At 45.3% G+C, this 21030-nt stretch overlaps 1 protein-coding gene across 1 annotated transcript in view; it reads right to left on the bottom strand.

The window, feature by feature from the left end:
• Positions 1-804: 804 nt before the first annotated feature.
• Positions 805-21030, bottom strand: part of magi2a (membrane associated guanylate kinase, WW and PDZ domain containing 2a) — a 165829-nt gene continuing 145603 nt past the window's right edge. The window contains exons 12-22 of the mRNA XM_034526240.1: positions 18306-18513; positions 15811-15852; positions 15618-15709; positions 15093-15285; positions 12455-12721; positions 11394-11579; positions 9723-9939; positions 8798-9023; positions 7627-7779; positions 4283-4421; positions 805-1499 (exon numbers count right to left, since the gene is read on the bottom strand). Of these exons, the coding sequence (XP_034382131.1) occupies positions 805-1499; positions 4283-4421; positions 7627-7779; positions 8798-9023; positions 9723-9939; positions 11394-11579; positions 12455-12721; positions 15093-15285; positions 15618-15709; positions 15811-15852; positions 18306-18513 (2418 nt within the window). The remainder of the gene's footprint in view (positions 1500-4282; positions 4422-7626; positions 7780-8797; positions 9024-9722; positions 9940-11393; positions 11580-12454; positions 12722-15092; positions 15286-15617; positions 15710-15810; positions 15853-18305; positions 18514-21030) is intronic.

Raw genomic sequence — 21030 nt, forward strand, 5'->3', positions numbered from 1 at the left:
AACCGCAATCACAGGGCTGAACGGGAGTGTAGAAAAAGGGGAAAGTTCCGCTCAGATCGTCTTGGCACCCGGCTCGACTAAAGATGATCTTATTTACAAAAGCGATCCCACATATTCATATTCGTTATAATATATCTATGTCTATAACCATCTGATAGATTCAGGCCCACCCAGTCTCTGTTAAGGCAAAGTTCTGCTGATGTCGTCTCTGCTGTCACTCGTTGTTCCATTCGCTCTCTTCAAAAAACAGGCAAACCTTCTTTGTAGCATTCTTAATAAAACAGACTCCATCCAGAAGAGAGAAATATCCAGTCGCTTCCTGTCAGGTGTTTTATATATTTGCATGTTTTGTCCCCCAGTTCTGCTCGTGGGAGGAAGGAGGGAGGAGGAGGAGGGGGGGAGGGGGGAGAGAGAGAAATCAAAATATAGTTCTTTAAAGTCCGTTCCCCGTCACGCCGAACACACATTCTACTTGCTCTTCCATTGCTTTTTTAAAAAAGGTGGATGATCATTTTTTCTTCTTCTTCCAGTTCTTAAGGTGGTGGGTGTAAAATATTTCTCAAAATAATTTAGAGTACAGTATCATAAATAAAACTCTAAAAACACGTGGTCCAGATCACCCCGTCCCCCCTTGGTCCTGACCCTGTGGTCTGTGGGAGAACGGGATGGAAGGGAGGGAGAGAGGGAGGGGGGGTTGAAGGAGCACAGGAAGGTGTGGTGGTTTCATCCAGTAGGAAGAGGGGGGTGGGGGGGGGGTGTTAGCTCAGATGCGTGTGGCCCCTGTACGCTGCTGGAGCCGCGGTGTTATCTGCTCAGTGTGGACGTGCCAGCGCGCAGCGTGCTGGGCAGCTTGTCTGATCCGGGGATCTTCCAAGGCCCAGGAGAGACCGTGGCCTTCCTCCCCGCTGCGCTGCCCTTGCTGGGCAGGCTGGGCCGGCTCTCTCCCAGGCCCCTGTCCAGCTCCCTGGCCTTGGCCCTGCTCAGCTCCGAGTCCACCTGCTGCTGCTGCTGCCCGCCACCGTACCGCTCCACGTCTATGACGCTGTTCCCGTTGGTGTGCGGGAGCTTGGAGCTGCCGGGAGATTCGGTGGATTCTCTGCTGTCCCCAGTGTTCCTGTCCTTGGACCGCCCTCTGGTGCTTCTGGAGGGTTTGGGCTCCCCGCTCTGCCCCTCCTTGCCCACTTCCCCCTCAGTAGTGGGCTGGACCCTGTGTCCCATGCGGGTGGACCTGCCACCCTCCTTCTTGGCTCTGCCGCTCCCACCGGTTGAGGCCGCTCTCCTTGCCTGGCCGATCGGATCTGGACTCAGCAGCTCGGCCTTCTGGGGGCTCTTGGAGCGCTCCGTCCTGCGGTCTCGTGCCACCGGGTCTCGAGGGACATCCAGAGGCGGCAGGTGAGGCGGGTCGGGGGCCAGATGAGATGAAGGCGATGGCATGGAAAGGCTGTCGATGGGAGGGGCTACTTCCGACAGGCTTGGGGCATCCCATGGGGCGGCATTATCTGGAGCACACACACACACACACACACACACACACACACACACACACACACACACACACACACACACACACACACACACACACACACACACACACACACACACACACACACACACACACACACACACACACACACACACGCACACACACACACACACACACACACACACTGTCAATGTGAAATCCACACATGCCCTCTGCTTAAAAGCTGGCGCGCATGCCACGGCACAACCAAACACCACATAAAAACACGCACAATAAACAAAGCAATCATTCCTCAGAGCATTAAAGTAAATTTCATAGCAGCACAACGACCGACTTCCTGACGTGTCAATACTTTCAGACGACATCCATCTGCCTCCCGTGTCTCTCTCTCTCTCTCTCTCTCTCTCTCTCTTTTAAGCCTGAAGAAGTGTGTTTCCGGCAACTGTCCTCCTCCACAACCCTCCACTCTCACGGACCGTTAGCTTCCGTTTCTGCGCCGATGGGTCTCGGTCCCTCGGCCATCAGTCATTTTCAGCGGGCCGGGGCAGGGGGCAGAGGCGAGGCGAGCTACACCGGCGCCACGAGACCCAATTATAAGCAGACTCCCGCGCAGCGCCGGAGCATATTAGAGCCAGGACTAAGGGGGAGGGAGAGAGTACCTGGATCTGCACAGGGCTTCCCCTCCAGTGTGCATAGTGGGGCTTTAGAACGAGTGCCTGCTGTGACAGAAACATCTTCATGAGGCCGTGGAGAGCGAAAGTTAGTGAAAAACCATTTGGACCAACTGTCCCTATTTATAACTACAAAGATGTCAAAAGTACATTTCCCAGTCATAGAAAGAATCTGTTCAGCCTTTAAAAAAACAGCCTTTGAATTAATTCTGTGGCCGTGGAAAAAGATTAGTCTGGGGGAAATGTAAATATGTAATCTGGGTTTGAGATATTACAAGTTTTTAAAAAGAAAGTTAGAAACCGGCGGCGTTGAGTGGGAGAAGAGAGAAGGTCTGACAAAAGATCAAAGTAACTAAAGGTAATGGTATTTTTGAATGAACTTAAAGCCCGAGAACTCACACACAGACTTTAATAGGAAAAGCCATCAGAAAGAAAACGTGAGGATTTCTATTTCTAAATCCGATAGCCTGACTGGCTTTCCCTCTGATCATACACGTGATTCATTATGGGATGTCATCCATTAGTTTGCTGGAGTGCCGACTTTGATACGAGTGGCAAAGAATTTCTACGATGTCGTTTTTTTTCCTTTGATAGATATGCTCTGTAGATCAGACGTCAGATAGGAAACACAGAAACACACACAATGCTGCACACAGACAGGCACACGATAATATTCATGCACATGCCAAACAATCAGCTTTTTATGCAAAATATAGTCCTCAATCGTTCTATTTCGATTTGCATCGAGCCGTTCCTAAAAAGCACACAACAACCTGAGACCAAAAATAACTGTCTCCCTTGAACGCATTAGTATGCTAATGTTTTAAACAGCCAAAATTAATCATCATAGATGATTTACATAACCTTCCAGTATGCAAATAAAGTACGATTGAGGAAAAAGGGGGAATCAAGCCCCCCCCCCCCATTAGAACCGCGTGGGTTAAAATGTGGCCTCTGCTTTTTGGCAGCGGGGGAACTCAAAGGATCTGTGATGATGGAGGACTGTGTCTTCTGGCTGACCGGTAAGACGTTCTTTAAGAGCCGGAGAACCACCTCGAGGAAAGTGTTACGAAAGCTTTCCGCACAAAGAGAGAGATTAAATCCCTGGCCGGGAGACAAAGAGCCGACACGGGGAAACACCATCACACTCTATTTCCTGTGCTTAGGTGCTGGAAGGTGACCGCCGAGGCCAAGCGCTGATGAATGTGTATCCCCGGGGTCTTTGGTGTCGCGGCGGCCCCCCCACCCCCCCTTCCCCCCTCTCTCTCCACTGGGAGGATGCGTAGAAGTGAGCATCGCGCCGGTGCAGAACGGCGAGTGACGCTTTCGGGAGTTTTATTACCCGCGGTGTCACAAAAAAACAAATGTCCCCTTCCACGCCCAATTTCGTGCTGCGCCGGGATTTCACCGGGTAAATAATCTGCCGAAATACTTCACGTGCATCTGCTCCGACCGACTGTATTTATTTCCGGCCTGCCGGTAGCTGTTGATTTATCGGTGGGTGCGGGAGGAGTTATGTTCACTATATTTACAGCACCCCCTGGAGCTCCAAGTCGTAGCCGTTGATTATTTCTAAAGGGAAAATGTCAAATCTTCAAGTGTGCAGGGGGGTAAAGCTCTGAGTGCATCCTGAATAGAGGGGTTACAGCAAAACAACACACAAACAAAACCAAACCACAGCACAGAAAGCCAGGGTTACGTGAAGAGAAGAAACATTCGTATGATCACAAACCGTGTCTTTAGACGGGCCCATTAGGAAGAAATAGGGGGAGCCATGCTTGTCACTTTTCATGCACATGGAGAGACTGGAAGATACCATTCCTATAGAAGGGGAAGTAACAACCTAGACCAATCAATTAGTGATAGGTCACTGAAATGGACAGAAGATAAACTAACGTTAGTCAAGACAGAAGAGACATATGTTTAGTTTTTTTAACAGCACAGTGAAATACAGAACACAGTGTGTACAGAGTAGATAAAGATCTAACATGATGCATGCTGGAATAATGTCATCGAGAGGTAAAGTGATATCGAGACGGTGAAGAAAGTACAAATCTATGAGTTAAGAGTTAAGAAGTGATCGCGAAGGCACGCACACGTTTGACGTGGATTCAAGCGCGATACGTACCGTACTCTGGGACCTGCCCCGTGCCCCTCTTCAGGAGAAGACGGACGCGCCGGCCTCCGGACTTGATCAGCTCGATGGCCCGGGCGTGGCTCATGTTCTGGGTGCTCTCCCCATTGATCTCAATGATTTGGTCCCCAACCTGGACATCGGGAACGGAGCATTTTTTTACTGACATGATTTCAGTTCAGATACACGATATGGACAACGGCGTCCACACGAGCAGACGGAATTCAACGCAACATCGTACGATGAGATTTTAAAAACAGCACCGGGTTGGAAAGCCAGGTCCATAACCACAACGTTGGGTCTCCATCCATCCATCCATTATCACCCGCTTATCCGGGGTCGGGTCTCGAAGGACCAAAAGTGGAAACTTTGCTGATTCGTCAATAAACACTTTGTGACTCCAGCGCACTTGAAGGATTTTAGAGCATCTTTAAAGCTCTTTGAACCAGTTACTGTGAAGCACGGTGGGAAAAACAACACGTTGAAAGGACCCAACGAGCCCTGCACCATTATTTATAGTGAATAATGGAGCTCGTTGAGAACCTTAAAATATAGACTGACGTGTTTGTGTGTGGACGAGGATCCTTGGGAGGGTGTCGACTGTGGAAATAATTACTTTGAGACAATAAATTCTAATTATATTAGGTGGGAGATTGTTTCAATCAAAAAAAACTACCAGTCGAGTTCACAAAGGTGAAAATAGGACCAGCGGATTAATGAAGGCGTTTGCATTCATATTAATAGTGAGTTGATTACGATGTGGCAGTTGTGCAAATGGCCCCACCGTCACTGAATATAAAACGCAACATTAACAAGCTTCTTTCATAATGGACGACAGTAATTCATAAGGCTCACTATGGATCTATAATTCACTGGCTGTCCCATGGGCTGCTGTAAGCGTTAATAAGCACATTACCAGCCATGAACCGGTGTCAGTTATAATTCATTTTGGCAGTAATGTCGACATCACATTTGAATGGCATTAAGGCGGGACCCTCCTCATGGCTATGGAACATGTTAGCCCACTGGGATGAATACCAATAACCTGCCCATAACTGCAGCAGCTTTGTTAACGGCTAATGTAAATTGTAACTGGACACCCACCCACCCACCCACACACACACACACCCACACACCCACACACCCACACACACACACACACACACACACACACCTCTCAGCCCATCAAGAGCCGACTGATGGGGGAGGATTCACGGGGAACAGGACAAAACACGGCGGCCAATTACGCTAACAAATGGAGAAGTCCTGCGGTAATGGCGGGGGGGTAATTTGAAAGTCAGGAGCGGACTCGAGTCAAGAGGCAGGGGTGGTGGGGGGTCATTAGGTGTCATTGCAGCGGTCTGAAGAGAGATGGAAGGCAGGACGGTTCAATCATTATTCCTCGGCTCCGTTCCATCTTTAATAAAGAGGGAGTTGAACGGACGGCCCGTGAATGCCGAGCACGCGACGCCCGCGCACAGCTCGGCCTCTCACTGATGGTTTAAAGCTCAAAAGGAGGCCATTAAATGTGCTGAATGGTTATTCGTCATTACCCATCGCTTCTTACAATTTTCTTAAAAGCCTCTTCACTGCCACTTGGAGCAAAGAAAACGCTTGTTAACATTTATTAGTGCTCCTTACTGATTAGTTTGTGACCAGCAGGCTCAAAAGTAGATCTTTTTTTCCTGCTTAAAGATGTGACAGAGTGCCTGTTGAGGAGAACATACTTGGATGAGACTCCAGGGAGCTTTTTGGTTTCTGCACCTTGAAACGTGTCAAAGCGCCACTCGAATCCAAAGCGACAGGCACGTCCAATGCTTTTTACCCGATGACTCACATTTACTTAAAGTTAAATGCAGATTGATTCCTCTCTGCATTCGGCTGTGCGGATCGAGGACTGTTGATCAAAGCGGTCTCTGCACCGTGTTCTCTGAAAATCCATTCAGGTGGTGAGTTCATTTCAATATCCCACCAGCAGAGTGACGAATCGCACTCGGTGGAGGAAAGTAACTTGTATGTATTTCATGTTCACTTTATTCTTCTACTCTGTGAAATACTCAACATTTTACCAGCCACTTTTCAGATTTAAATGCTTATAAACGCTTATAAAATACTTGATGAACCAGTTACAAATCTGAGGGTGTGGAAAAAGATGATATCTCTGACTCTGCTGCATCGACTTAGCTATTTAAAAGAAAATATATATATATAAAACTGTCCATTGTGAACAAACTTCTTCTACATTATACATCAGTATTCTTCTCATACATAATATATCAGTATCAACAATCTAATACTAAAATATTAAATAAATTAAATAAGCATTTAGAATCATTCTTATGAAGTACTTAAAAAAACCAAATAAACATTCAGCACATTTTGCGGGTAATAACCTGCGGTTTAAGTTATGTAGGATTTTGAATGCAGGACTTTTACTTGTCGAGTAGTATTTATATACTATTATACTGGTACTTTTACATAAGGAAAGGATCCAAAAATGTCTTCCACCGCTGATCAGACTCCACTGCAGCTTATACGCTGAATTTAAGTGGGGCTCAAGAGGGATTCCTCCTCCTCCTCCTCCTCCTCCTCCTCCTCCCTCCTCCTCCTCCTCCCTCCTCCTCCTCCTCCTCCTGCATCGAGGCCCACTGGACTCCCTTCGACTCCACCAGCGAGGCGTGAGAGTAACATCTCCCCCGGGGGCCATTTGCTCACATTATCTTTAACAGGTTCATTGCCGATAAAGAATGTAAAGCAGACCGAAGCCGTCCACACATAAAGAAAGAGGACACGCGAGAAAGAGAGGAAGAGAAAGGAAGAGGTGAAGACAGACGTGCCGGTTGATTCATTCTCCATTGACAGACAGAGAAAAGCTACAATGGAGGTTGCAATGTGTGTTGCAGCGTTGAGGGTTGTGTTACATCTTTGTGCGTCTGCTTTCTCTGAACGAATAGTACAGTAGCAACGATAGCCAGAGGGAGAATTGTGCAGCTATCCAAACAGCAAAAATATAATTTAAGTTAGCCCACTTAAATGTTTTATCTATCTTTATCTTTCTAAATATTATCCGTTACTAAATGCAAAGGAGACATGTATTTTTTAGGAACTTGGGAGGAGAAAAACGTCAAAAAAAAAAAGAAGGACGAACCGTCTCTCCGTTATTTTGACAGATTATTTCTTAAATCGGCTGTGAAAGAAGTTGCTGCTGCAGCTTTGATAACATCAGACAATTACAGTGATCTTCTGCCATGCAATCCAAGAAGAAAGATAGAAAGCAGTCTAATCTCTAAAAAGGAGGGTGGTGTCTTCCTTGAAGGAGGGGGGCGTCGTCAACATACCCTCATCCTCCCGTTGCGGATGGCCGGCCCGTCCTCGGCCAGTCGCAGGACGAACAGGTCCATCTTGTACTCCCGTCCACCGCGGATGCTAAAACCGAAGCCCTTCACACTTTTCTCCAGCTCCACTGTGAAGAAGTCAAAGTCTTGCGAAAGCTGAGAACAGCAGAGATCCGATGCGATCCGAGTCGACGGGATCTGAGGAGACGATGGGCCAATTACAGAGGAAAAAAGTCTCAGCAAAGAAAAATAAGTGAATATGAATGGAGCGAATGCAAGGTAAACAAAACACAACCCAAACTAGATTGTATACAGATATTTTCACCGTACCTCATTACATATAAGGTATGACGGTAAACAAGGGAGCGGCTCAAGAGGTAAACATTTAAAATATTGACTTTAAAAGGATCCTGAAGCTTGTGTCAGCTTTCTCTGCACAGTTTTTACAAACACACCATTCTTCACTTCTAGTTGGCTGGGAAATAATGTAATATAAAGAATAGAATATATTTAGGCAGGCAGTGTCAGCTTGAAGCAGAAATATATGAATTACATTTGCACATAAGCAGAATTACAGCAGGGTATGTGGAGCCGCAGCAGAAGGTAGCGTACTCAAAAAGTAGTTTAATAGCAAAAAGTTGCTTAATTACACATCTAGCAGGCACTGATAACAATAATAACAGATTTCTGGCCAGCTAATACATACATAGACGGTCATATTATCATTCTGACTATTTTCTCTATCGTGCACTCCTTGAAAATCAATCGGTTTAGAAGTTACGTGTCATTAAACTTTATATTGGAGGAATTTCTTGCAAATAGAAATGAGGAAACAAAAAAAACAGTTTTTTACAAGTTTGTTTTTAATCAAAAGATATATTAAACAAATATATTGTTGCTCTTTGTAATAAACCTGAAAGACAGACTATGTTTTTCCACTTCAATAATTCAATACATTTGTACATATGAAGAAGGAATAACCTTATTTATTTTATTTGACCCTTTTTTAATGAGATTGGTAGGCCTGCTCTTATATGTTTGTGTTTATCCGGATGCATCAGTTTGAGTTTATATTTTTGTTTGTTTCAGTGTGATTTCTGTGTTTTATCTTTATTATTATTATTTTTTGGTGATTTATGTTGTGTTTCTTTATTTAAAAAAAAAAAAGCCTTACTTGGACCGGGGGCATCCGGTAGTCTGGCAACGTGAACTGCCTGGTGTCGGTAGCTAGCTGCCTGTAGTCGAGCAGCGGCGGGTGCCGGTAGTCCAACGTGGGCGGCTGCCTGTAGTCCGCCACAGGAGGGTGCCGGTAATCCACCGGGGGCTGCCGGTAATCTGTGAACGGCGGCTGTCTGATGTCGGGTTTAACATCTTGCCTCGCCTTCACCTCTGACCTGTAACTAACAGACCAATCAGAACGAAGGAAGACATTCCAGGAGGGCTTCTAATACTGTCACCATTGTCTTCGGATGCGCTACAGTAGGTGCGTTGGGTGAAAATAATGCTTTCTGACAAACTGCTGGGTCGCCCGGTGTCGACGGCTTGTTCTGGTTTGCACTGACAACCATTAAACAAGACTTAATTGGGGGAAATTAAACTGTTTTTCTCCCCACAAACCCATTAAAATGTTGATAATAAAAACAAGTCATCTCAGGGGCGGCGATGCCGAGTACTGCGTGAAGCAGAAGGGGGAAAAATGCAATGACATTGTAGATTTTGGGACCCTGTAGTTCTTGGTAAAATATTCAACGGATCTCTATAAAGACGCAATTTATGTAAATAATTTAGCAGTCCATAAGAGTTAAGTGATGTTATACAACAAGCTGAGGAGAAAGAGAGAGAGTGAGATATGAATAAGGAGAGGAGAAAGATAAAAGGGAAAGAGAAGGGAAAAGGGGGAAGAAACTATGACAAAAAAATTAAGAAAAGGTAGAAAGAATGGGGACAAGGGGATGCACGTATGTGCTTCTCTAATACCTGTACTCTCAGAGGAACAGGGTTCGCCCCAGAAACAGGTAGAGAGGGGTTTGTCTTTCAAGACTGGAAATCTAGCTTGAGGATGTGACCTGGAATCCTTCTCAACGGCGTGTGTCACCTACCTGCTCTCGTGGGTGTAGGTCTGAGGTGGAGGGGTGGGCAGCTGGGTCACGGGGCTCTGGTGAGACATGGGAATGGGCTGGCTGAGAGAAGCGTTGGGTTCTGTGACCGCCGGGTTGGGCTGTGAGGCGACGGTGACCGGCTGGGTCTTCGGGCTGTGCTGCTGGGCCATGGGGCTCTGCTTCTCCGAGCTGGGGGCTGATGGGGGATTACTGATCTCTGGGATTCAAACAGAAGGACAGAGTATGGGACAAATCGAATCACAACGTGTACTTTCAAGCTAATGTAAAGTAAATTACTTCTTTTGATGCGTAAACCTGCTTGAATACATTTTTGGGCCACTTGGGGGCAGCCAGCGACCTCTGAACAAAACATTAAAGTATCACCAACTACGGAAACCCCCGCAAGTTGCCTTGCCTTGAATTCTTTCTAATGGCCAGCAGGGGGCGACTCCTCTGGAAGTCTATGAGACAATGACTCTACTTCTCTCTTGATTTATTACCTCAGTAAACATTGTAAACGTGAGTTTACGGTCTCAATTGCTAGTTTCAAGCCTTCTTTATTACAGCATGATGTTCATTTAGTAAATTATGGTTACATTTAAAGTAAAATAGACCATAAAGCAGAGTATGCTACATTGTCGTTAACCCTTTCACTGTGTGTTTTCAGCTCATGAAAGTTAATTGTAACATTTTGGTCGGTTGCAGATGTCTCTTTCAGCATTTGGTTGTACTTAGCACCACCCTCTGGTGTCAACTCTCGTTCCAAAAAAACAAGATGCGTCGGTCAAAAGCCAACATGGCTGCAGGCCAAAATGCCAAGCTCGAAGGCTTAAAAAAGGCCGTGCACAAACCAACGGTTGACATCACGGTGACTACTTCCAATCCCGATATACAAGTCTACGGTGATCATCATGTTGATATCCAGCAGACACAAAGCCGTCATGTTTCTGTCTAACTAAATTACTAATATAAATATGTTCTCCAGCTATTCAGTACATTTGTATGTCAGCATGTTGGTGCCGAGCTGGTAGAGTATAGTGGACTTTTTGTTTGTTGCAGAAACAGTTGCCTCCAGTGGACGAAAACGAAGCTGTGAGAGCGTGAGCCAAAAGAGTAAAGTTAACAATGAGCTGAAACTCAATATAAAGCTCCATAAAGTCACGGATTGGGTGATAATTCTCAGAGGTGTGCATCAAAGTGTGAATCGCACTACTCCTATAACCAACAAAACAGAAGCCCACTAACATTCAAAAACTCCATATGGGTTTCTTTAATGTAGCACTAAATAAGGAGGTGTTAAAAGTCCATAAAGGAGAAGGACTACAACAGAAAGGCAGACAACAGTAAGGAGGCAAACCGTTATCATCAATTAATATGGTGCATCTTTTAATGTATACTGAAGAGTCGTTCCTAATAAACATTAAAAGATGGACAAACTTTAACGGCAGCTCCTGTTGAAGCACTTGCATGCAAAACTGTCGGGGAGAGAATTCGCAGAGAGGAACACCGCTCACGAATGTGTGACATGTGCCGGTTAAGCTAAAGAAAGTGCAAAAGTCATATGGCGACTTTGATTTAACGGAGCAAAATCAAGCGCGATCATAAATCGTCGTCTTGCCAAAAGTATCGCAGTTTCGAGTCCTCGTCTATCGTGTCCACGTGTTCGCTCACCTTCCTGCGGTATGATCCTCAGGGTGACACTGAGGCCCGCGTCCTTGATCAGCTTAACGATGTCGGCGTGCGGCATGTTGACGATGGACTGGCTGTTCACCGCCAGAATCCGGTCCCCCACCTTCAGCTTCCCGCAGCGGTCGGCCGGGCTTCCATCGATGATGCGCCCGATTTTATGGGGCACGGCTGTTGGATTCAAACGCAACACGCTGCAGGTAAAGACGCGCTCAGCAGCAGATCCGAGGATTGCACACCACTCACTCACTCACTGGTTGACTGAATATGTCTCCGTCTCTCTGATTTTGCTATTAACCTCAGGCTTACGTAAGGCATCCAGCTTCTTTCTTTTTTCTTTTTTTTTCACGTGTGTGGGCGATGCACAGCAGAGACGTGTGTGACTGACGTACCGTGGGAGGGCATGTATAATGGAGGAGATGGAGTGAGATGTGGTTAACTTTTTATTGAGCCATGACCTCTTATACTTAAGTTTGGCACATGTGTGGACCCTTTTTTGGGAAGAAAATTCGTCGTAAGACTAAGAGTTCCTCCCCAAAAATTGTTTTTGGAAGCAGCAGTTTTGCAAGGATTGTTAATAGAGCCATACGCTGGGATTATGAACCATGATCGCACCACATCCTCCTTTACGAGGCTCAGGAGGAACCCTGGGTGGGTTCTAGATGCAACCCGTAAAATATTAAAGGCCCACCATCGGCACACGGTAGTTCACCCAGTGGCCCACTAGCAACCCGTATGCCAAATCCCCTCTTTACGATAGGTTGATGACTTTTTCCCCCCGCCCTACTCTGCTTCTGATTGGCTCGTACTTTTCACAGATGGTACTAACCAACCGTGTCCCCAGATTCTCTTATCGGGAGGAGCCGAAGAGTCCTATATGGTTCTAGTTAGCACCTTTATCTCTGAGAGTGTATCCTGAGTTTACATGGTGGTTGATACGAGTCTGAGAGCTTTCACATGAAGCACTTAGAGGAGAAGATGACTGATGACGAAGCATCTACTTAAACGCCATAATAAAACGCCACCAAAACCATCCCTGGACTCACTGTTGATGGCGGCGGCCTCGGGCCTGTTGAGGGAGCTGATGATAACAAAGCCGAAGCCTTCGCTCTCCTTTCGATTGATGATGACGTCACTGGGTTGTGAGTTGGCGGCTGACGTCCTGTCTGAAGCGGCGCCGGTGGCGTTGCCCATGCCGGTGTTGGGGGCCTGGGTCGTGCCGGTGCTGTTGGCATACATGAAGTCACTGCGCGGGGAGCTGTGTTGCGTGGAGACAGAGCCCGGGCTACGGCCGTTCTCCGGACAGGACTCACCTGCAGGGGGAGGTAGAGAGCTGAGTATTTGCGCAAAGGCGGTACTGGAAGAAGTATTCAGACAATAATACGACAATAATATTTAAAACCAAAACAGAGTTCAGTCACTCCGCACACCAACAACTTTGTGCAGTCCCAATAAAAGTACAGTATACAACAATGTGAAAATACATACATATAAGTCCAAGTTATACCATCAAAATGCTACCCAAGTAAAAGTACAAAAGTGTTATTAATACAAAGTAGTCAAAGTACCAATTAGGCAGAGAAATGTCCCCTGGGAGTGAGTTATTCTTACACATTAGTTTATTAGACTGTGTTGTTCTAGCTGGAGCTGGTTTCAAACAACTTTTTATGCAGTTATTTAATTTAGTCCAGTGGTTCCCAAGCTAAGGGTCGAGGCTCCTTATGGGTCACAAGATAAACCAGAGGGGCCATGAGATGATTAAAGGGGCAGGACTGAAAAATGAACTTCTGTGGCACAAATGCATATTAATATTTTTGACTTTTCTTTGATATTTGTTTTCTTTTAAAAATCTCTTAAATGAAACCCCTGCTTTTACTCTTTAACAATGTGTTGGATTTCATAAAAACTATCACATGTTTCTAGTTAAAAATCTCAATCAAATCTCAATTTAAATGCAGCCTGTCGATCACTTCACGTTCGTATTTATAAATGAAGGCACTTTAGGATTCCCAACGCTGTGATATGAACGTACCCATGTGATACATAATTGCTTTGGAAGAATCGAAGGGTGATTCTGCGTGTGCAAAAACAATGAATGTTACAGTCCACTCTTTGAACTCCTGCTCAAGCTGGAGCTCAATCTCTTCCTTGTGAAGAACCAGGAATCAAACCGCAGACCGAGATACAAAACAGAAAAGCAGAAGCAGCTGTCACGACGTGGTGAAAACGCATCATTAAAACGGAGCATCACGTTGATCCAGCCGGAAGCAAAAGCAGCTTTTAGCACCTCTTGTTTTTTTTGTGTGTGTGTATGCATTCTGGCATACGGAGCAATCAATCCCTCCGCTGCCGTTGTTTTGAGAGCTCACCGAGAAGCAGCGCGGTGGTTTTTCTCTAGTTAAACAGTTCTGAATTTAAACTCTTACTTTGGCTCATCGAATGTAAACGGTAAAAAATAAAAAAGGTATATGTTGCGTTCCCGCTTGCACCAACAAGTACCCAAATAGTTATGTTAAGAGGAGAAAAATAGTACAAAAAGAAGAGAAAGAATTGTGTAAATTGCGGTATGGTTGGGCAGACGGAGTCTGACACCTCGCAAAGAGCCAGTGGGAGTCAGACAATTAGGATGGAAGTAAGGGGCCAGGCATGAGTCACACAGTAGCCTTTGGTGAGAAGAAATTGACAGAGAGGGAGGAATGGAGTGGGAAGAAGTGGATTGGTGAGAAGAGTGTGTGAATGTGTGTGTGGGGAGGCAGTAATAATGAGAACAGGGGAGGCCGGAGTTCACATGAGGAAGTGCCAAACCCAGTCTCCGGGCTGCAATACAAAGAAACTTGAATGAGGACCAGGGAGCACCGGTGTGTGTAAGAACAAGAGTCGGCTAATGTGCTTTTTTTGTGGGAGGCTTGGGTGTAATTACTCAGAGAGATTAGTGCTTCAGCTTTCTGACTGATTAAATACCGTTTCCTGAATCATTACAGGACAAGAGCGGTTGCAGCGAACGGAAAAGGAGGGAGGAACGAAGAGAGGAATTTAATGGAAGAGAGAATGGAGTGAGCAGTAAAGCCTGAGAGATCGATTTACAAACCACTACCCTAAAGCTATTCTGTGCAAGGATGGACCGTGTCCTTTAAAAGTCCACCCAAAATGGGAGAAACTATAGAATAGAAGGAGAAAAGTCTTTCCATTTAGAGGTCAATATATCTGTCAGTATTTCAAATATATTGTGAAACTGCTTCATGGATCTGTGGTAAACTACGAGGTGTGACAAAAAATATCATCACAAAGTATATTTCAATTAATCCAGCCTCTAGACACTTTCTCTCCGTGATGACAACCCATCGGTTTACCCTTTCTGTCGCCTCTATCTGTCATCGGAGCATCATTTGTGGTCGTTGTGGTTAAGATGCACAACATGCAATCACAACCTGGATCAAACTGGGAACTCCGTGTGCATGTCATCACACTCCCTCTCTTTCTCTCATGTTTCTTGTCTATCAACCACCTGCCATCAATAAAGGCTAAAAGATCACATAAAAAAAAAGAAGTAAAAATCTGCCATTGCATAATGTTTCAAAATGAAGTCCATCACATTACGGGAGTAAATCTAAGCTAGCAACTTTGTAATTTGAAAAAAAAAAAAAAAAGAAGAGCCACGTATCAACTTCCTTCCTGTTTGCTCACCTGCTACCTGCACCCTCCTCCTGATGACCAGGTTCACCTGGCCGTTGCGTGCCGCCCCGTGCATCAAGTCAATGACGTATCTGTGAGGCTTCCCCACCACCGGGATCCCATCCACAAACAGCAGCTCATCTCCGGGCCGCAAGCGCCCATCGAGGTCTGCTGGACTCTTCTCGATGATCGCCCCGATCAATATCTGTTATTACATGTAACAGACCGTTATATATACAGGAAGTGGAGGGCCGATGGCTTTGGATGCTGGACTAGTCTGCGAGTGTGACATGCAGTGGGTGTTAAGTCGGTGGTTATAGCGATACATAAATAGCTCAATTATTTGATCGAAATATTGTTTTGTTACTTTAACAGACAGCAAAAGACATCAAAGCAGCCAGAGCCAGCACTCTCTCAGGGGTCAGAGGTCAGGGGTTAGGTGTACACAGTGTGTGTGTGTAGCGGGTTAGAGAGGAGAAAATGACAGGGTTCCACGCCCATCGCCATACGAGCCTTCTCACACGCCTCCGGACTCACAGGCTGCCCCGCCTCGTCCCCGCCCAACACCCGGAAACCGAAGCCGGACTTCTGTCTGCGCAGGTGCACCTCCATGTCCTGGTACTCGGCTCCTGAAGCAACAAGCAACCACAGGCAGCGTTAAAATCCTGTTATTGCCTCATATTGCTTTTCAGGTCTTTTAACAGTGTCCCTGCAGAGCTGAGGTTTTTACCTGAGGAGTCCACAGGAAAAACTGTCCTCGGTTGGCCGGGCTCTAGAGAAAAAGATGTAGAAAGCACCCATAAACAAAAAAGGCACGACTATTCTACATACACAGACACCCACAAACACACACATACACACACACACACACACACATTCTCCCACAAAAGGCGAGAACAAGGAAGAAAAGACCTGCCTCAGCATTAATGTCACCGCGGAATTTCAGCATCATCCATAAAAGTCAGGAAGTGCTTACGGCGTGTAATATACCCATCTCTTATTTACAGAGTGAGGTGGGACGCAAGCACTGATCTGCAATCAGCGACGTCACACATCGCCGTGATTTGCAAAATGAACTCAGTTGCAGACTGAAGTGGCTGGAAAAGAAAAATGGATTCCAATTGTAACTGTTTTAATCACACCGAGCGCTCTGCAGGGACACAGCGGGGAGAAGGGAGAAAGAAAACCACGGCCGTTTCCACAGAAACCAGGCACAGCGCTTCCCTCAGAGGAAGCCGAGTAACCAGGCAAATACTTTAAAATGCGCTTCTTGCAGTCAGAAATCACGTCAAATGATTTTCACACTAATCGCTTTTGAACGGCAAAAAGAAATTACAGATGATACAGACAAACTGATTTGATTTCATAGCAGCTCTGAGCTCATGTCACCATTTTAAATCAACCAGATGTGCAGCAGTTTGCTCTATTGTCAAGATTCCCTTCCCCTCAGCAATTTAAGGTTTTCTTCTCCTGTCTCGCTTACAGGGTGTATATTTATTGGCGATGTTTTGGTCTATTTAAGCTACCGTGTATCAGATAAAAGGTCAGACATCACAGCTGTGTGTGTGTTCTGCCACCTACAATAGCCACATTTCTTTCCAAAATCAGTGAGCTGTTATTCTGGATAATATACAGATAACACTGTGACAAGTCTTAAAAGGGAATATTTCTTCAGTAGAAAATAGTTCTACTGAAAAACCATAAAAAAAACCTTCAGCCTCTACCACTCGAGATATTATTTATTTGTTGTGGTCTACGTGACCTGACCCTTAAACCCAACCTGCTTATATAAATGCTGACATTCAACCAATAAATTAAAATTAAGCTACATTAGCAGAGTTTGCTCACAGGAGACCAGTAGCCTGAGGTTGGCCAAAAAAGGTCACACCCTGTTTCACCCCACAGCAGCGAGAGGGGGCGTACCTAAAATCTGTCTGCGCCTCCCCAGACTCAACCCCTGACCTTTTATTGAAAGGAAGACAACAGCGAACGTCATACTGATCACTGCACATCCACGGCGGAGGAGAAGGGAGCGAGAAGGGAGCGAAAAGGGAGCGAGAAGGGAGAGCGCCGGAAAGACAAAGAGGTTTGAGAAGGAGACTTTCTGACAGCCCCGTCCTCAGGTGCCTTACAGAAGAATGAACACCAGTCCTGTCTGCGAAAACTTTTTACTATTTCATGTCAGCCACGGCCTCCTCAAAGACGACAAGAAAAGTGCAAAGAAAGTGAAACTCAAAACAAGACTTCATTCATATTTGTAAGTATATTTCACGACTGCCATGACTCCTGAACTGCACCAGTCGTGGCATACACACCGTTGAGGATACTGAAGTCAAGATGTTTGTCTCTGTGGGAATCTAGGAGGTTTTATATACTATTAAATAAATGCAAATTGGACACTAATGTAAGTTTCTTTGCAATTTTATGAGAATTTGTTTTTTTTTGGCAACCTGTGTGGAGGTTATATTATACAATTAGACACATTGCACATGGTTTTAGGCCAATAAATAAAAAGGTGCAGGACGCTTTCAAATGATATCAAAGCATTTTAAACCATCATGTTGGGAGATACAAATCTAGAGAAAATTACTAAAATAAAGAATGACAAATAGATTCAAGATCTAAATTGTTTAACTTTCTATGGGAGGTTGGTTTTGGTGACCTCGTGTTTTTTTTATTTCTTCTAAAATCCTTGCTACAGCTCTGAATAAACATACTCCCATAAAAAAACAAAAAACATATATACTAGTTTCTACTACCTTAAATTCCCACAGGCCGTTAAGAGTTTTTATGGTGCATACTGATGATATAACAAGAAAAAAAACGACTTCCTCCACATTTTACAAGTCCGGGGGAAGGTAATAATACTGGCACCAGAGCATCAGCTGCTGTATGGAGTGTTTATTTATGATCTCTGTTTACGATGTGAGCCGGCAAGACGTCGATGTCTGAAAGTAAAGATCCGTCCAGTCGGTAAAAAGACTGAGCCGATAAGTTTGTGAGGAATTAGCAGCTGCAGATGCTAATAGAGGAATATATCTGCAAAACGTCTGATGATTGGGTTGAATAAGATCGTTCAGTTTCGATAGAAAGAGTCAGCTCGTCAGAACGAGCTTTTAAAGTTATTTTTGTGGACAACAAAGAGAAAAAGAGAAATACATTTTAAAAGTCCATTTTAAGTGCTGGAGACAATGCTACACCTGCAGGATCAGCTCCGGTACTTACGCCTACTCTCATAGATAGCCCTGGACTTCTCATAAAGGTCATAGGGGTCTGGTTTAGCCAGGGCCAAGGCCTCGAAGGCTGAGTCTGGGACCGAGGCCCTGTGAAGATGGTGGGTTGGAAAGGGGGCGTTGTGGGGGATAACTGGGGCTGACAGGCTGGTCTGTGCAGGGCTGCACTGGCCCTGCTGGGACTCCCACTGCTCCAGCACCTGCAAAGCACAGCAGCGGCATGAGGAGTCAATAATATTTCACGACCACCTTTCCCACTCGTGACAATGGATTTGTAGCTCGGTAACCATGACGAACTGAAGCAGGGTTTGACTTTGGACCGTTCACTAATCCCCACCACTCTCGATTACTGTCACTAGTCCTGCCAAGACTTCTGTTCTCGCACAGCACACATGATGCATTTCACGACGATGATGGCGGCAGATTTATCACTTGTAATTTGCAGCGATTAAAAAAAAAAAGAAAAGACAGATTTTGCGGGATTTTGTTGGCTGATATGACGACATGATATGACGACATGATATGACGACATGATATGACGACATGATATGACGATATGAGTAGATTTTATTAGCTGTAGCTTCATAACCGTATGCAATTGTTTAAATGAGCTAGTATGTTAAAATAACTGGTTTCCAGATTAGTCTTAAAATAAAACGCTTTTTAAAAAGGACCATAAATATGCACATGAGGCGACATACATGATAAACCGCTAAATAATTGAGGCTAAAGCTCCCAGGCAAAAAAATTAATGAATGATGAGCCATACAAGATGGATACAACTAGTTATCCCTGGATATTAAAGGGAATGTAATTCGGTTAATTTTCAACATAATCCTTGGATGGTTTGGATGGACAGTGTATTATAAGAGATGCTTAAATATTTGTATAGTTAAACGGTAGCTACGCTTAATTTTTACTAGAAAAAGTGGATTTGGGGATGAGAAACCTTAAATGAAGGGTTTGGCAAACATGTTGCTATCTAACACAAGTTTGTCTGCAGTTGGCAAAGTAGCCGCAAGAGTTATTACTCTCTTTCAGTACCGTGATGCAAGTCAACATATGTTAACGTTAGCTAAAAATGCATCTCTTGCCCTTGAAATAATGCTAGGTTAGAGAAACCAGTTAGCCAAGGTTTCTTTATTTTAAAATTTTACGTTACAGCCGATAAACACAAAGTTTACTAGCATTTTTAACTCTTTGTGTTTTAAAAGCCTCCAAACTGTTAAAGCGTATCCTTCCATCGCTCCCGTCACGTCACGTGGCGGAGAAGCCCAAAGCTCGACAGGCCTGCCGCGCTACGATTGGACAGTAGCTGTTGGGAGGAGGGGCTTAGTGAACGATCAAATCATGGGAGACAGACGGGAGGCCGGACGGTTAACGTTAGTGAGGTTAGTCGTTAAAAACAAGCAAAAACAATTCCAGCTGCTTATTTACCTCCGGTGTGTTTCCAGGATGAGTGAACGGAGACGAACACAAAAAGGAGAACGTGACAAACAGATAAACGTGGCCCGAGTTTGGGGATGAAATGATCTTATCGGCCAGTGCATAACTTTTTTTGATTTATTTTTTTACAAGCTCGCCTAATATATAGCGCCTACTTTACATAAGTTTCATCCACAGACACATTTGGAAATGTGCCGTCAAGTGTTTTGAGGCGCCAGCGACAGTTTTGACAACACCAGTCAGTCAGAGTGTCAGCCTTGATGTGTCAGATAAGTCGGGCCGCTTGAGTCGCAGCGCGACACCGAGCAGATAGCCGAGATGACACGTCGACGTGTCAGAAAAGCGCGAGGAGACGGATCCGCGGGGGAGCGGCAAGCTTTTTTGAAAAGCGAGACGGGACGAGACCGGCTGCATACGGCACGCTTTTAAATATGGAGAATTACAGGGCATCTGGTTCAAGATGTACCGAGAATAAATATCTGTCTTCATGAAAAAAAGCGCCGGAGCGGAATCAAAAGCGTCTCCGCTCTTTGTGGTTTCACTCCCGTCTGCACGGGGCAGGCTGCTGAGACAGGGGGGACCTTGTTAAAGCTGGGATTAAACAACTGCATCCTGATCTCTCTTTCACGTTCTCTCTGACTCTTTTGGTCTGTTTGATTAAGGCTATGATGGTCAGATGAATAGAGGCCACGGTCGGGCAGCTCTCCTTTACACGACGACACCATTGAACAAAAACACCTGCACAAGCTCCAACATTAAGTACGGGATTGGATATGACAAGACAAATCTCAATAAGCTCTCGCGAGCTACAGTCTGAGCTCAACTGTAGGTCGACATGTCAATTACGCAATTCCCCGTTCCCTTATTAGTCAAATTCTTCCATATTTCATTCCCAGAGGTGCAGAAGTCTTCTCGTAACAAATGATACCCAATTAAACTGAGAGTGAACTCCGGGGGTGCGGAGGTTCAGCAGCTGGGGGAGAAGGGCAGGGCGAGGTGGGGCAGCCAATGAATGAACACTGGTGGGGAGGGCGGAGATGCTCTGCACAACGTCTTTGCCACTTTGTGACGTTCAAAGCGTTTGTTCCTCGGCGCTCAGAAGTACTTTTAATACAATTAATTATTCTGCGGTAAATGGAGGATATTGATTTAATTTCGTGTCTTGAAAGCTACACGACGGATGTTTCCTGTGTTGCTAGTTGTGATCTGGATTGAGGACGACATGAGCTGGGGTCAGATTCTGGCACGAAATGGATTACACAAGAGAAACA

Source organism: Cyclopterus lumpus, chromosome 23, assembly GCF_009769545.1.
Source record: "Cyclopterus lumpus isolate fCycLum1 chromosome 23, fCycLum1.pri, whole genome shotgun sequence".
In the NCBI taxonomy this organism is placed as follows: domain Eukaryota; kingdom Metazoa; phylum Chordata; class Actinopteri; order Perciformes; family Cyclopteridae; genus Cyclopterus; species Cyclopterus lumpus.